Genomic DNA, 16,390 nt, shown 5'->3' on the forward strand with positions numbered 1-16,390 from the left:
TGTTGGAGTGGAAGGGAGGTACACGTCGGTATAGTTTTCGGTTTTAGATATTGAAAAAAAGAGTTTAGGTTACAAAAGAAGATTTGACTCATCCCAATAATGGTGTAAAACTCAAACGGGAGCGCACAGTTAAGAAATGAGATTTGATTCCGCCTTCCAGTCCCCTATGATATCAATTGTCACCGCAGTCAAGCTAAGCGTGAATGACTCAAATGGTTATCACTTTAATAAATGTCGTTCCTTTTTCTTTTTGATAACAACAATTATGAAAGTGTGGCAGTATCACAATAATGGTCTGTCAGTGAATTTCAGTCTAGAGCAATAACAGTTATGATATCAACACACAACTCACATGCTACTACACTCATTAGTTTATTTGATTATTGTAATAATGACCATAGATATATGTCTTATATAAAGAGTAATATCACGATAAGATATCTGAGACACGTATTGTTATGATAGAGTGTAAACAGTAGATAAGTGTTTTAGATAAGGACTTGACTATCGTGCATAATTCAAGATGGAACATTTAGTAACGGCTGTCCCGAGATGCCCCTCTTTAATAAAAAAGCAATAGAATACAAACCTGTGAAGTTTATATTTAAATACAAAGAAAAAAGATATGCAAATTTAGGTTTTGGATATGGTGGCCATTAAAGTCATAATATATAATGAACGTTTACCGTTGCCTTTTGTTATTTCTGGTAACCGTTAATATTTTTGCACCCAAAAGAGCGATACTATAGTGGTTATCACAAATTATATCATATAAGACAACCCTGGAGCATTTCGGCAGAGTGGAGTCTTAAGTGTTACTTATCTTTGAATAACAACCCTCCCAGTATAGATCATGTCGATTCTTGCACAGCTACCCACTGAGTTGATCCACCAAGTATTCCGTCAAATACCTAAGGATGAATTAGAGCTAATGTTTGAGCTCAACTCACTATCCAAGAATGAAGAACATGATTTAAGCTTTCAAAATGTTAGAAATATTGCTTTATATGAAAGATATTACCATCAAAAGCTTTTTCTAACCAATTTACCTCAATTCTATACCACTGCAGAAGTGGATTCCTTATGTTTATCAAGTGACGATCTTGATTACCTTATCAAACATCAAATCTATATCAAGCCGAAACTGATATCGCTAATAATTTACAACACAGGTCCATTTGATTGTATGGACTATGCCAATACGATGCTTGTGTATTATAAGTTTATATCCCATCTTACCGCTGATTTCAATATTCAATTAGTGTTAATTGAAAATTGTTCAGAACGAGAATCTGCTTTCATCAACAAAATCTCCCAACTTGAAATAAGAGTGAATTGGTTTGCTATCAACAATAGAAGGTGTTTGGGGCGATCAAGAGAAAGTAATATTCCCAATCAACAATCTTCTACTAGTATTTTCCCTGATAATGAAGGACCACCTCGTTTAAGTGCTCAAAATTTAAAGATTAACTTATTTAATGCCAATAGTTTAGTAAGTCAAGTTGAGCTTAAAAAGAATACAAGTTTATGGCTTAACTTAAAAATGGTTGATCTTTCATACAATAATATTGATGATTATTGGCTTGCTCAAATCGATCTCCCGGAAACAATAGAGGTATTAAACCTATCAAATAATAGCCTAAGAGGAATTAACAGATATAATTTTAACCTAACAAAATTACCCAACCTTAGAGAACTAATATTGGACAACAATAACATCACCTCTATTTCCTTTTGCCAGGGTGAAAGATATGACATAGATGGTGGTGAAGACGATGTTGCTGCTGATATTACTCACCCATATATGTCATTAACAAAATTGTCAATTATGGGGAATCATTTGTTTGATACAAAGTTTTTACTGGATCCTTGTTTGTACAAGCTCAAACAAGTTGATATTTCAAGAAATCTCATCTCCAAGCTCCATAAATTCCCACCAAGATTAACTCATATTGATCTCAATGGTAATTATCTCACTCGATTTTTCACTCATGCTGAATGGCATTTGTTTCCGTGTCCCAACTTGATTCATTTAAATCTTGCAAATTGTAAGATCACTGGAACTGTTGATGATGATATCTCTTGGGCTCGATTTCTTCGCAGCCACCCAAACCTCATTCATGTCAACAACACAGGGAACCATTTTGGTAGTATCAAGTACTCAGAAATGTAATACATAGAAGCATATGATATAGAAACTAGTTTCAATAAAAGTATATTGTACCAGTTCGTTTAATTCACATTTGAATGCGACGAGATCCTTTCAAGTGACCGGCGCTTCCACTGAATGAGGTCTTATAAACCTTGCAAACTTCTAAGGGGGTGAGGCAGTCATAAACTCTCCATGCTTATCAAATATGACGCCTAAATCAATCTGCTTCTTAGCATTCGAAACTCTCTATAGCAAGGTGAATCATGAACTGTGCATATCTTTGACCCTGTATCTCAAGACATTTAATGAGACCCTTGATGGGTTGCCCCTTAAAACGCCATTGTTCATAACATGGAATAAGAATGACCAATTAAGAGGGTGTATTGGAACATTCCAAGAGTTACCTATTGAATCTGGAGTCAAAAGGTTTAGTTTGACAGCAGCTTTAGAAGATTCAAGATTCCCTCCTATTAGGAAGTCAGAATTGCCTTCACTCAAAGTTCATGTTACTTTACTAGCAAATTTCACTCCAATAAAGACCTGGGATAGCTGGAAAGTGGGAGAACATGGTTTGAAGATTCATATAATATATCAAGGTGCTTCATACAGTGGAACATTTCTTCCCAGCGTTGCTGAAGAACAAGAATGGGATAAGTTAACTACAGTGTATTATTTGCTTCAAAAGGCAGATTTGATGGGGATCAAGAAATCGGCCACGGCTGATTTTGTTACAAATGGCATTAATGATGGATGGATAGATTTGGTTAGATATGATGGGTTGAAATCTTCTTTATCATACGATGATTTTATAAAGGGACGTCAACTTGTACAACATCAATAGAAAATAGCAACAAATAATTTTATTAATCTATAAACGCGATAATGAATCAAGACGAAGACAAAAGTATGTGAAATAACGCACCATTCATCGTAGGCAATTCTTTGAGTTGAACATGAGGAGTTTCAAAAAAAATTCATAAAACATAGACTCTCATTTATGAGCCAACTTAACAACGAGATTCAAAAAAAACCCAGATAGTACAGGGATAGTAAAGTTATCATCAATCTTGTAAATATCAATTCCCTCAGAGAAACTGGCCACAAGTCCAGAAAGAAGAGAATAAATGTGAATAGTCAATTTGCTATTTTCTGGGGTCCAGAAGATATCGTTTGGTCCATTAACCTTTTCATTGTAATGAGGAACAAAATATCCGTAGAAAACATAACAAGATGCAATACCAGTGATAAAACTTGCCATACAACCAGCAAGTGACTTATTCTTGGAAACCTTTGGAGTATACTTACCAAACATTCTTCCAAAAGTAGAAGCAGAAGTATCGGCCCAACTCAATAAAAGACAACTCATAACACAAATATCCTTAGGATACAACATAAACACAATGAACAATCCAGCAACATACCATAATGTACCGTTGTATTCATTGGCTTCACTTTCTCTAGCAATCAACGTGAAAAATTTAACCATCTTTCGATTAAATTCCGGGTTATGCATCCGAGCATAATCATTAACGAAAAGCACGGCAAACAACCCTATAAAAACTGGGATCAATTGTTGATGTTGGACTCCAATTGTATATAAATACAAAGTAACAAAACCAATAGATGAATGAAAAACTTTCCTAGGAATTTCATGTTTGAAAAGGAATTGACGGAACTGACCCATACCTGCAATATAGTTATGGAAATCATTTACAATCTCATCACTAACTTTTAAAGTAGTGGTTGAAGTAGCTGATTCAGTTTCATCTCTAGATTCCACTTCACTTGAATCAATTTCCTTTTCTTCAATAATCAAATCATCCTCATCATCCAAATACAGATCATCCTCATCTTCACTTTCCTCATATATATAAGTGGCATCTTGACTTTCATCATAATCTCTATCGTTAAATTCTAACATTGTGCGCTTGCCATCTGGGGTACGCATGTATCGTTTGGTGATGATTTTTCCTGTAGTTTTAGGAGTTCTAGAGATCTTCAGAACTCTTGGCGTAGAAGGAACTGACGTTGACATAAACGGAATATTAGCTTTTGCTTCAAAGGTACTTGAATGTTGTAATTATTGCTTGCAGTATTATTACTTTAAACGGAATATATTTGATTCAAAGTTGTGAACAAAGGTAACAGACGAAAGTACGCAAAGATCATACAAATACAACGTAATCAATCTTGTCTTATAATATGTATCTTTATCAATAGGAACCTTATATTTCACAATACTATAAATATATAATACATCTTAGTTCACCGAAGCCCCATCTACATTTGTAGAATAGGAAATGTTTTAAACAAACAAATGGTCGTGCATAATCCTAAAAACAATGACCCGCAACTGCCAACAAATGTGTAACAAAAAGAAGTAATATTTTGATCTAGGTATTGCATTAGCACATGCATGTGAAGTATTTCTTGGTAGTGAAAAGGTAGTGCTCACGCCCACTTTAGCTAGTGTTGAACAAGGTGAGATCAAGATACCACTTTCTTTGGTAATATGGGAGCAGCGGAAGCATATCCTATAAGGACAGCGACCAGCAGCAGCCAGCAAACGGGTAAAAACATTCAACTATACTACTAGTGCAGTGAAAGCATCGCTAGTCAATAAATTTAAAGTAAGAACAGGGATTCAATCTGATGATTCAACTTGATCTCTTACTGCTCAAGGGTAATACTTCTTTTGCAATACAGATTACATTTATTCGAACCTAATATGGTTCATTCCGTTAATTTTATTATCTCATTAATTTATGACATCAAAATGATTACACTGGTACTTGTCGAACCTCTAATAGGGGCTAAAAGAACCCATACTAACTGTATTGATGCCAAAGGGCTGCATTGATCTGGTCTACCACGTAATTAATTGCGAAGCAATGGTCCATACTACCAATAACTGTCAAGCATTCAAAAGCAGAGTCTTCATACATCATACTGAAACTTAATCCGAACCCAAGCAATCTGTAACGAGTGACACCAGCTCGGATAAATTCATCTTTCCTGGTTTGCCTGCTCAACTAAACTAATAGTAATTCATTGCTTTGAGTCACCCCAACTGTAATATTGTCTTTAAAGTTATGATTATGGAGATGTCTTAACTAATTATGATTATCGATACCAGTTGAACCATTATGACTCAATAAGCCAATAGAGGTGAACCTAAGTAGCATATGGTCGCAAGGTGGTGCAGTTCTAGCGGTGACTGCGAAAATTAATACGCAGATGAAATACATCAAGGCAAATTTCATTGTCTTTCAATTGAGATCAGAAACTTTGGTCTTGAAATCGTGTGGAGTTCCATTGATATTTAATCGTAATTGTAAGAACGTCCAATATACTTATGGTACCTTATGCATAGCTTAGCTTTACAAGAAGGTAACTAGTTGATTGTCAGCAATCACCACTGCTTATACTTAACTTAACGCACAACACCCTAACTTCGATTAAAAGCTTTCTTATTGAATGATAGTTTCAATTACCTCATTTAATATTACGACATTCTCAGCCTTAATACATACTCCTCACTTCCTTGATTATCACCTTTAACACAGTAAAATGTAAGTCAACCAGTAATAAACGATCATCCTAACTCGGTTACATTAATGGCGATACAGGGTGAAGGTGTTAAGTAACTAATTAAGTATACTAACTTATCCTTATTAATGGGACTATAGGAATCAGAAACCGAATTACAGGGATATTGAATATAGACTTTTAAAAAGATATATATTTCTTCCTTTATCTCAAAGCCAAAGTGCAATCATTGCTACAAGAGTTACAAGGATGGTGTTGGAACTCATAAACCCTGTAGCGCCATTCTTTAAGAATTCAAAATCATCTTCTTTATAAATACCTGCAAACAAGTCTTGTGTAGTTTCGTCTTGTAAGTTAGAATATTCCAATGCATGTCCAATGCCCACTTCAATGTTGCTGTCTCCACTTGAGTTCAATATCATCAGATTCATGCCATTTCCGGTGGCAAGTTGAGAAACTTCAGATCCATTTGTGAACTTCAACTCACTATGTTGTAACTCTGGAGGAACATGCAAAATATCAAACTGTGTTTTTGATGAATGCCTGGGTACAGATTGTGGTTGATCTTTTTCAATGATGAAATCATAAACATAATCACCATCTTCGATGTGAAATGTTTGTACTGAAACCATCGAATCCGCCAGCATTTTAAAAGCTGGATAGGTCTTCAGATAACCCTGAGTTACAGTTTTAGATGGAAGTATCGATTCGTTTGCTAACTCAATATCTTGGACTTTTGTAGGTTTCACCTTTAATGCAACTTCATAAACACTCTTAACCGTCTCCGTTGCCAAGGGGATATTTTTATCCAAGGAAAGTTCACTGGAAGGTTCACGATTTCCAATAAACTGATGGTTCATATTTTTCAACTTGTTCCAAATCCCACCAATCTGGGGGATTTTGGGTTTTGCATATGATTGAACAATCGATGGTTTATAGTCTTGATTATGGTACTTGAATTGTGGATTAATTGATAATTTGCTGTTAGAATTCTTCTTGTTCAAAATTGCGTTAACATTGGAGGGTTTACGAGCAGTGGAAAATGAAGTACCAATTTTAGATCCCAGATTAGAAGTGGATTGGGTCTCATGAATATTTGAAGATACTTTAATATTGTCTTCTTGAAATGAACTAGACCCTATTGTTGATTGTGAAGCGCTGGAGTAGATGCTCGTATAAACAGGAACATTATTAACGTCAGTTGGTGAAGAAGAAGTTGGTGAAGGTGAAGGTGTTGGTGTCATCAAAGCATTCGTCCAAGAAACTGTTGTCAGAAAGTAATGAGTAACTGTTTCAGTGACTTTGACAATACTTGTTTCCGTTTGATGGATTGTTACTTGAGACGGGGAAGGAAGAATATGTGCTTGAGTAGAAGTATCATACATAGTAGTAGTAGTGAAATAATCTGAGTGTTCAGCAGGAGCACTTAGAGATGCAATCATAGTGGTTTCCACTAGCACTGGGTGCATATCTGTAATGGTTCTTCTTCCGTTTGATGCTTCTGTTTGTAATTCAACTAAAGAATTCATAGAACTGTCAATAGGCTTATTCCAATGAAGACTATTCAGTAATGACCTCAAACTAAAAGAATCCAAACCATCAATGTCATTCAATTCACCTGTAGAAATATTCTGCGATGGAATTAACTCTTGAAGTACTTGGATATGCTCTTTAAACCTTTTAATGTTGAAGTCATTATCATTAGCCGCTACTTCTATTGAAGCAAGCCAAATGAAAAAAATCCAAAAAAATCCAACGTTCATTATTATACCTGATGATAACGTCACTCAAGACTCAGATAAATTTAACGGGCTAACAGAAAGCCAATAACTGAGCAAAATTCTTTGGTGATTCAACAAGTAATGAAGAAATTTTGGTTCAATATTAATTTTCTTTAAAGGGGACCCTTCTCCAAATCTTCAATCACCTTCCGCGCAACTTCGATATAAGAATCAGCTAAGGGAGATTGAGGATCAGCTACAACTATAGGTTTCCCCTTATCAGATTGGAGACATATCTGTTCATTCAAAGGAATAGAACCAAGTACTTGTAATCCATATTTTTCTGCTTCTCTTTTAGCACCATCCGATCCAAAAATATGGGACTCATGATGGCAATTGGGACAAACGAAATAGCTCATGTTCTGAACCAAACCAAGGATAGGGATATGAACTTTATTGAACATTGATATTCCCTTCACCGCATCAATTAAAGCAATGTCTTGAGGCGTAGAAACAATGACCGCTCCATTAACTTTCAATTGCTGACTTATAGTCAATTGAGTATCACCAGTACCTGGAGGCATATCTATGACTAAATAATCAAGAGGGGACCATGCAACTTCGAATAACAATTGTTGTAATGCCTTCATGACCATCAAACCTCTCCAAACCACTGGGTTTTCGGGTGCTATCAAGTACCCCATAGACATGGTTTCAACTCCATAGTTACTTAAAGGTAGCAATTTGCCGTTATCGGAAATTCTTGGTTCACCACTTAAATTGAATAACTTCGGGATTGAAGGTCCGAACAAATCTACATCTAAAACACCGGCCTTTTTCCCCAACTTTGAAAGACCAAGTGCTAAGTTTACCGATACAGTGGATTTACCAACCCCTCCTTTTGCTGAAGAAACCAATACAATTCTTTTCACGTTGGGTATTCTTTGCTTAATGGGCAACCCTTTTGACATTCTGGGAACTGAAGGCTCCTTGCCATCTCGACCAACTCGTGGTAATCCCAATGGATTCTCATGTCTCAATCTCAGGATCGAATGGAAATATCGAATAGAAAGCGATTGTAACGATGTTTTAGGAACCATACTCAAGATGTAATAAGCACAGCAAATGAATTAGTCTTAGTTTTCTAAACTGAATCGTTTCCAATTGTTCTCCACAATTTTTAAATCGCATCGCATCCCCATATTTACCAGTTAATCATTCATTGGTCCAAGGCTATAGGTGATCGGATATGTTTTCCCGAAGTATACTTGTGGGCCAGGCTTCATGGCTATCAAAGAGGAGTATATCGAGTGATACCTCAAGTCCTACAATTTATGCCCTTTCTACTAAATTGGGCAGAGCTGCCATTGGAGTAGTTCGGATTTCTGGGTCCCAATCTCATTACATCTACAATAAACTAACCCGTACTACTAACGAACCCAAAGCTCGGATTGCAAGTTTAAGAAAAATATATGATCCTGAGAGGGATATTCTTCTAGACGAGGCATTGACATTATACTTCAAGTCTCCCAAAACGTTTACTGGAGAAGACCTGTTGGAGTTGCATCTTCATGGAGGTAATGCCATCGTCAAGTCAGTATTACAAGCAATTAAGAAGCTTCATGATCCTCAACAAAATATAAACATAAGATATGCCGAACAAGGTGAGTTTTCCAAAAGAGCATTTATGAATGGTAGGTTTGATCTTACAGAAGTTGAAGGGATCAGAGAAATGATTGATGCTGAAACAGAATCTCAAAGGATAGCAGCTTTAGCATCATTGAAAGGTGATAATAAACGTCTTTTCAGACATTGGAGAGAGGAAATAGTTCAGACAATTGCATTAATGACTACGATCATTGATTTTGGAGAAGATCAACATTTGGATGATTCCAATGAACTCTTTGATCAGGCTGCAGCTCGAGTGGAAGCTTTGGAAAAGGAAATATCAACGTTTTTACAAAGAGCTCAAGCATCAGATATACTTTTGAAAGGTATAAACATCACACTTTTGGGTCCTCCTAATGCGGGTAAATCTTCTTTATTGAACATTTTGGCAAATAAAGAAGCTGCCATAGTGAGTGACATCGCAGGTACTACAAGGGATATTATAGATGTACCCTTAGATATTGGTGGCTACAAGATAGTTGTTGGTGATACGGCAGGAATTAGAGCTCCAGAATTAGCAGATAAGATTGAGGTTGAGGGAATACGTCGAGCAAAATCGAAATCTTTAACGGGTGATTTGGCATTAGCTGTTATCCCAGTTAATTTAGATTTAACTTCACCCGAACATAAACATTTTGTTGATCATATCAAAGAACTAAAAGAATTAGGGAAACTGATACTAATAGTATTGAATAAAGAAGACCTTCTTGTTCAAGAGAATAATAATGCTCTGAAAAAGTTGGTTAACGAGTATTCTAAATTATTAGAGATTCCCCATGTTCAAATTTTTCCTGTTTCCTGTGTTTCAGGTGCTGGATTAGACAAATTGAACCAACACTTAATTGAGTTGTTCAGAGCAATTACTCTCACAGATGATCACGATCCTATGGTAATATCAACAAGAGCTCAAGATTTGCTATCTAATGATGTCATCTATGGTATCGAACAATTTAAGTACTGGAAGAATCAAGATGAAATCGTGTTGGCTACAGAATCTCTTCGACAATCTGTTGAAGGAATCGGAAAGATCACTGGTGACACCATCGGAGTGGAAGAGGTTTTAGGAGTTGTATTTTCCAGTTTCTGCATTGGTAAATAGATTTTAATAGGTTTATGTTTTTTAATATTATACATAAAATACAAAGATCAATAATTATTCCGTACAACATAAAGAGTGAACTTTTCCACATCCCAAGACATTTTAAGCTGTTGAAGTTGATGCCTAGTATGTCTACCCTGTAGTTCTTCTGTATCATTGCTTGGAGTTTTTGTTTTTATTCTCTTACTAAGACTTGGTGCAAGTTTACAGTAGAACACCAAAATATTCAAACCAAAACTGAATCTCACGTCATAATTTAATACTACTTGTCCATCGTCTTGTTCTACCAATGCTCCACCATTTACCTCCTCATCGTTAAGAACAAATTGACATTGGAATTCCTCTTCCGACAATGCATTGATTGCTCCCAGACCACCGGAAATAACAGATCTGGTAACTTCTTGAATTAAAGGGTGCAAGCAAACCTTAAAATTCACCAATGCTGGAGTGTTCGAAGGTAAGGAGAGAGTATATTGCAGTTGGGAGTAACCCGAAGTGGGAAACCGATAATCAAAAAAGGTTGCCAATGTGTGAGTTGGGAGTGAAGGGAATAATGCCGAATGTGTAGATCTATTTTTATTGGCAATAAGTGATGGTGTATTGTACTGTTCTTGTCCAGCAACCTGTTGCAAGAAGCCACTGATATTCGAAACGGAGTTGACAATGGATACTTGTTGAATTGAAAGTTCTTCTGGGTGTTTACTGGGGAGTCCCTTTCCAAGTACATTACTACCAACCAATGGTTGTGGCATATCCCTTGCTTCCTCTTTAACTGGTTTGGAATTTTTTCCATCATATTCATCATCAGTATCTAGATCAGGCTTTTCACTGTCTGATTGTCCTTCACTCATTTCCACATCAGAACCACCATTAACAACTTGCACGTTTTCATCATCATCCTCGTCAGCAGTAGCTTCATCTATTTCCTCCTCGACTTTTACTTTGGTTGCTACTGCTTTCTTCTTCCTTCCTCTTGGATCTTTTTTCTTTGGAGCTGGTTCTGATTCTTGTGATTTTCCCTTGAGTGTCAACTTGAGTGACTTTTCCTTCTTGGGTACAACTAATTTAAGTTTCAACTTGGTTTTAGGAGATCCTGAACCCTTTTCGAGTTTGCTACTGAAGTCAGAATATAATTCCTCAAAAAATGTTTGAAGTTTCACAGCATCCTGGTGTATTAAGGAATCCGGGTGATTAAATTCTTGAGCATTCTTGAAAATAAGCATCACAGCATCATGAAATTTGTCCAAGTTCTCACTAATAGTTAACTTAGCAGAGAATAATTTCTTGTTCTCTAACATCAGCCTGACTTTATTGAAGGAAGTAGGATTTTTTATTATTTCGAAATACTCAGGATATTCTTTCCTATCAACATCTTCGATGAAGGGACCACTAAGTACTCCATCTTCTGGAAACTCATGTTCAATCACCTTATTTAAAAGTATTTTCAAATGATCTGGTAACTTTGCTAGGGTTAATGGCTCACCATCATTACCGTCATCATCTTCAATTTCTTCACCAACTGATTTTTGTTTGCTTGATCTAGGAGATTCAAGCGATTCTCTTTCGTTCAATTCCAGCTGTTTGGAAAACTCCAATGCTTGCTCTTGAACAAAATCATATATACGTTGAGCATCCTCCACTATCCAAGAATCTGGGTCATTGTATTTAGCTGCGTTGTCTAACATCAACTTGAAGTCTCCAACAAATTCATCAGTTGATGAAGTTGAATACAGATTTTTAGCCACGTGCTTCTGTATATCTCCAATAGTCACCGGTCTTTCAATAACCTCAAGATAATCAGGATATAACTTCTTTGAAGGTAACTTTAAAAATGGAGCAACAAGTAACTTATCTTCTACCTTTAATTCGTTTACCAACTCCATAGTATTAGCATAGAAAGCCTGGAACTCAGCTGGTCCAACGGAACTAGCTTTACTCTTCTTGGGAGTTCCCGAGGAGTGTCCTGCCTTTCTTTTCACTGCCATTTCATGCAAATATACAACAACAAACGGAACGAATCAGATTAAACAACAAATGTAAATGAACTCAGTAACAAGATCGACAGCAGTTTCTTACTTTTCTTGATAACGGCTCAATTGGTGTAAAATATATACAGCAATGTAACTATGCGGTGCTGGTAACTGAAGTTGGTAAGAGGGGAATTGTATTGTATGGAGTTGCAGTTACGTTCTTATGTATGAGTGTGTGTACGCTTCTGGGTTATCGTTTTTCGTTGGTGGGTCATCAACTAATGGTACACCACACGACCGCAAGAAGTTTAAAGCTGAAATATAACTTACGAAATTTTGCACCCAATTGAGTCAATCAACAATAAGAAGTATATGATGACAACCATGGTTAGGACAATTCTAATATAGAATACTTATGAGATGATCATTGTCAGTGAAAGATATATATGGGTGAATGCTATTGACAATCAGGGTAGAGTTTTTTTGTTTAGCTTCAATCCAGTTATGAAATTCATTCTCATTTTATACTGAACAAAATACGTTTAATGACAATTTGGACTGGATTTGAACCATGAAGAAATAGCATATCGTTTTCATATTCGATAGGAGATAGCATACATTCCATTTAAAATCATTGCACTATCTCATGTGGGAACTCTAATTTTGATTTTTGACACTACCAAAAGTTTTCACTCTATTCTTTGGCGTAATTTCCCGGATTGATTCTCCTGTGTGTAGCTGGTCAAGTTGATTAATTGAATCTTACTAACTATTATTTGTATACTGATACCGTCCTCTAGCAACAACATTAATGGGTATTGAACGACAGAAGATCACCATCCTATATGGATCGGAAACAGGGAATGCGCAAGATTATGCACATTATTTATCGAAAAGGTTGAGATATTACCAAGTCCAAACTGTGCTTTCAACATTAGATGATTTTGAATTGAAACGGTTGGTCACAGATGTTGAGTATTTGATTATTATATGTTCAACAACTGGCCAAGGCGAACTTCCCAGGAATGCTAAGAAGTTCATGCAGTTCATTCTTCGAAAGAAGTTACCTAACGACTTATTTGATCACATTTCATTGACCACATTTGGATTAGGAGATTCTTCGTATCCCAAATTCAACTATGGTATCAAAAAGATTCATACTCGTATGAAGCAATTAGGTTGTCAAGAATTAAGTCCAAGTAGTGAAGCAGATGAGTTATCAGCAGAAGGCATTGATGGCTATTACAAGATTTGGGAAGAAGAATTGTTAGCATCAATTCAACGTCATATTCCAGATGCAATTTCTGTTGATGATGAGATTTTACTTGAGCCTGAATTCAAAGTTCAAATAGCTCAAGATTCACCAGAAGTTGTTACCAAAGGTAATGCAAAAGAAACCTCTCTTTCGAGAAATTCTAGTGTCAAAGATGATATGGCAAATGAAGTCCTTCAAGGAACTATATTAGTCAAGGAAAGAGTTACTTCTGAAAACCACTTTCAAGATGTACGCAGAGTTGTCATTCATAGTGATACTGAAATCTCGTATGCTCCAGGTGATACAATTGCATTATACCCTTCTAATTCTGAAGAAGATGTCGAAGCTCTTTTGAAATCTCAATCTCATTGGATTCCTCTCGCTGATAAGCCACTCTCTATTAGTGGCAATCTTTTTGGTGTTCAAGGAGGTATAATTAAAGATCTCACGTTGAGAAACTTGCTCACTCATCATTTGGATTTATCTCAAGTACCTACAAGATCTTTTTTCTTTACGTTGTGGCATTTCATTGATGGCCTGACGGAAGATGGAGAAAGAGAAAAGGAAAGAGCCAAAGAATTCTCCAACATAAATGAAAGTGAAGAACTATACAATTACGCAAATCGACCAAGAAGACTGGTTTTAGAAACACTTCTTGAGTTTGAAAATAATTTAGAGATTCCCGTGGAATACATCCTTGACTTATTTTCCTTTATTAAGCCAAGATTATTTCTGATTGCTTCTTGTCCAAGTAAACATGAAGTTGAATTGGTTATTGCTTTAGTGGAGTATAAGACCATTATGCGGAAGACTAGAAAGGGACTTTGCTCGACGTGGTTGAAATCTCTAGACGAAGGAGATAAAATAGTATTTTCAGTTCATGCTTCTAATATGCACTTCCCTAAAGATAAACCCATTATATTGGCAGCAACAGGTACAGGTATAGCACCCATGAAGTCTCTCGTAGAGAATCTGGTTGAAGAGAAATATCCACAAAACCTATATCTATTTTATGGATGTAGGTATCTGGATAAAGATTATCTCTTCCGTCTGGTATGGGATCGAACTGAAGATCTTAAAAATTTCTCAGTGTTCTCCAGGGAAGCCACTAATAACGTGAAATATATTCAACATAAGCTCTATGAACAGGCAAAGCTTGTTGGGGACTTAATATTGAACCAAGATGCAACTTTCTATCTTTGTGGGTCGAATGGTAAAATGCCACGTGAAGTACGAATTACTTTGGTAGAAATTTTAAAACTAGTGGATAACATGACTGAAGAAGAAGCCGAGAAGTACTTGTTTGTTATGGAAAGCAAAGGTCGCTATTTACAAGAAACCTGGTAATCATTAATATATATGTATGTAAATATAGACCGTATATAGACTATTACACATAGGCAAAACGCCCTAAAACCAGATTGCTAGTGCGCATACCAACTTGAAAATTCGAAATAGTCCAACCATCCAAAGACTAAATGAACAGGGTGCTTACAGCATAACGTCAGCTAAATTAAGATAACTATTCAAACCATTTACAGATGTACCGTGTAGCGCGGCCCGTATTGAAGCCTCTTACCTCCAATTTGTTTGGTGGGTTTGGTGGTCCATTGCTGACTTTGAACAGGTCAAAAAGATTTTATAGCTCTAAGTTCCCCAGTGAAATAGAGTTAGATGGTCAAACATTCAAGACAGACGAATGGACTAATGTTCCTCCTTATATCCTTGAATTAACCAAGAGACAATTGCATCAGGATGTTAATCATCCAATAGGAATTTTGAAGGAGTTAGTTGAGACAACTTTCAAGGACATGGGGTACACGTACTATAACGATTTCAAACCATTAGTTACCCCATTTCAAAATTTTGATGTGTTAGGATTCCCTCAAGATCACCCGGGACGGTCAAAATCAGATACATATTATTTAAATAAGGACTATTTATTGAGAACACACACTTCAGCCCATGAACATGAATGCTTTCAAGAATGTAAAACTCCAGGTTACTTTATCACTGCAGATGTTTATAGAAGAGACGAAGTTGACAGAACTCATTACCCCGCCTTTCATCAATTGGAAGGTGCTAGATTATGGTCTCAAGAGGATGAAGATTGGGAGCTGCAGATGTTGAAAGATATTGCAGCTATTCCACAAACTGACATTATTGTTGAAGATCCATTCCGTGAAAACAAAACCTTCAACTCCGAGAACCCTAAACAGGATTACATGACCGATAGACAATGTGAATTAGCATCACTTCATTTAAAGAAAACTATTGAGTATTTGGTAAACCAGGTGTTTGAAAATGCCCGTATCTCGGCCAAATTGGCTGGTTCAACTGAAGAATACTTGAATGAACCCTTGAAAGTTAGATGGGTTGAAGCATATTTCCCTTGGACTTCTCCCTCTTGGGAAATCGAAGTTTGGTGGAAGGGTGAATGGCTTGAATGTTGCGGATGTGGTGTTGTTCAGAACCAAGTTTTACGCAACTCCAATTTAGGAGAACACAAATTTGGCTGGGCTTTTGGAATTGGATTGGATAGAATTGCCATGTTACTATTTGGTATACCTGATATTCGTCTTTTCTGGTCACTTGATGAAAGATTCAAAAATCAATTTGTCCAGGGTCGTATTTCTACTTTTGCACCTTATTCCAAATATCCAGGTATTAAGCGTGATGTTTCCTTTTGGCTGCCACCAGATTCTCAACTACATGTGAATGACGTTATGGAAATTATTCGTTCTAAGGGAGGCGATCTCATTGAAAACGTTACTTTAATAGATGAATTTCTTCATCCAAAGACAAAGAAAACTTCTCAATGCTACAGAATCAATTATCAATCAATGGATAGAAACCTAACCCGAGAAGAGATAAACAAGATTCAAGAAGGTGTGGAACAAGAATTGATAGAAAATTTCAACGTCAAAATCCGTTAACTTTATTCAAAACTTCCTGCCACATTGCTGTGCTTTATTA

The 16,390-nt window shown here is 36.3% G+C and overlaps 7 protein-coding genes across 7 annotated transcripts; 4 read left to right on the forward strand and 3 right to left on the reverse strand.

Annotated features, from left to right (window-relative positions):
• Window positions 1-853: 853 nt before the first annotated feature.
• Window positions 854-2,993, forward strand: KQ657_000118 (uncharacterized protein; the record flags this gene model as incomplete). The annotated part of the gene is made up of 3 exons (XM_043190974.1): window positions 854-2,048; window positions 2,386-2,408; window positions 2,514-2,993. The coding sequence occupies 3 exons, from the start codon at window positions 854-856 to the stop codon at window positions 2,991-2,993; spliced, it is 1,698 nt and encodes a 565-aa protein (XP_043051651.1).
• A 150-nt stretch (window positions 2,994-3,143) lies between these two features.
• Window positions 3,144-4,187, reverse strand: KQ657_000119 (diacylglycerol kinase; the record flags this gene model as incomplete). Its single annotated transcript, XM_043190975.1, has 1 exon — window positions 3,144-4,187. One exon carries the CDS (start codon window positions 4,185-4,187, stop codon window positions 3,144-3,146), a length of 1,044 nt encoding a protein of 347 aa, XP_043051652.1.
• Window positions 4,188-5,910: 1,723 nt separating this feature from the next.
• Window positions 5,911-8,522, reverse strand: KQ657_000120 (uncharacterized protein; the record flags this gene model as incomplete). Its single annotated transcript, XM_043190976.1, has 2 exons — window positions 5,911-7,332; window positions 7,629-8,522. The coding sequence occupies 2 exons, from the start codon at window positions 8,520-8,522 to the stop codon at window positions 5,911-5,913; spliced, it is 2,316 nt and encodes a 771-aa protein (XP_043051653.1).
• Window positions 8,523-8,671: 149 nt separating this feature from the next.
• Window positions 8,672-10,189, forward strand: MSS1 (uncharacterized protein; the record flags this gene model as incomplete). Its single annotated transcript, XM_043190977.1, has 1 exon — window positions 8,672-10,189. One exon carries the CDS (start codon window positions 8,672-8,674, stop codon window positions 10,187-10,189), a length of 1,518 nt encoding a protein of 505 aa, XP_043051654.1.
• Window positions 10,190-10,236: 47 nt separating this feature from the next.
• Window positions 10,237-12,174, reverse strand: KQ657_000122 (uncharacterized protein; the record flags this gene model as incomplete). Its single annotated transcript, XM_043190978.1, has 1 exon — window positions 10,237-12,174. The coding sequence occupies one exon, from the start codon at window positions 12,172-12,174 to the stop codon at window positions 10,237-10,239; it is 1,938 nt and encodes a 645-aa protein (XP_043051655.1).
• A 796-nt stretch (window positions 12,175-12,970) lies between these two features.
• On the forward strand, window positions 12,971-14,761 carry TAH18 (NAPDH-dependent diflavin reductase; the record flags this gene model as incomplete). The annotated part of the gene is made up of 1 exon (XM_043190979.1): window positions 12,971-14,761. The coding sequence occupies one exon, from the start codon at window positions 12,971-12,973 to the stop codon at window positions 14,759-14,761; it is 1,791 nt and encodes a 596-aa protein (XP_043051656.1).
• A 194-nt stretch (window positions 14,762-14,955) lies between these two features.
• Window positions 14,956-16,350, forward strand: MSF1 (phenylalanine--tRNA ligase; the record flags this gene model as incomplete). Its single annotated transcript, XM_043190980.1, has 1 exon — window positions 14,956-16,350. One exon carries the CDS (start codon window positions 14,956-14,958, stop codon window positions 16,348-16,350), a length of 1,395 nt encoding a protein of 464 aa, XP_043051657.1.
• Between the last annotated feature and the right edge of the window lie 40 nt (window positions 16,351-16,390).

The sequence above is a fragment of the Scheffersomyces spartinae genome (genome assembly GCF_019049425.1).
Source record: "Scheffersomyces spartinae strain ARV_011 chromosome Unknown scaffold_1, whole genome shotgun sequence".
Taxonomy (NCBI): domain Eukaryota; kingdom Fungi; phylum Ascomycota; class Pichiomycetes; order Serinales; family Debaryomycetaceae; genus Lizanozyma; species Lizanozyma spartinae.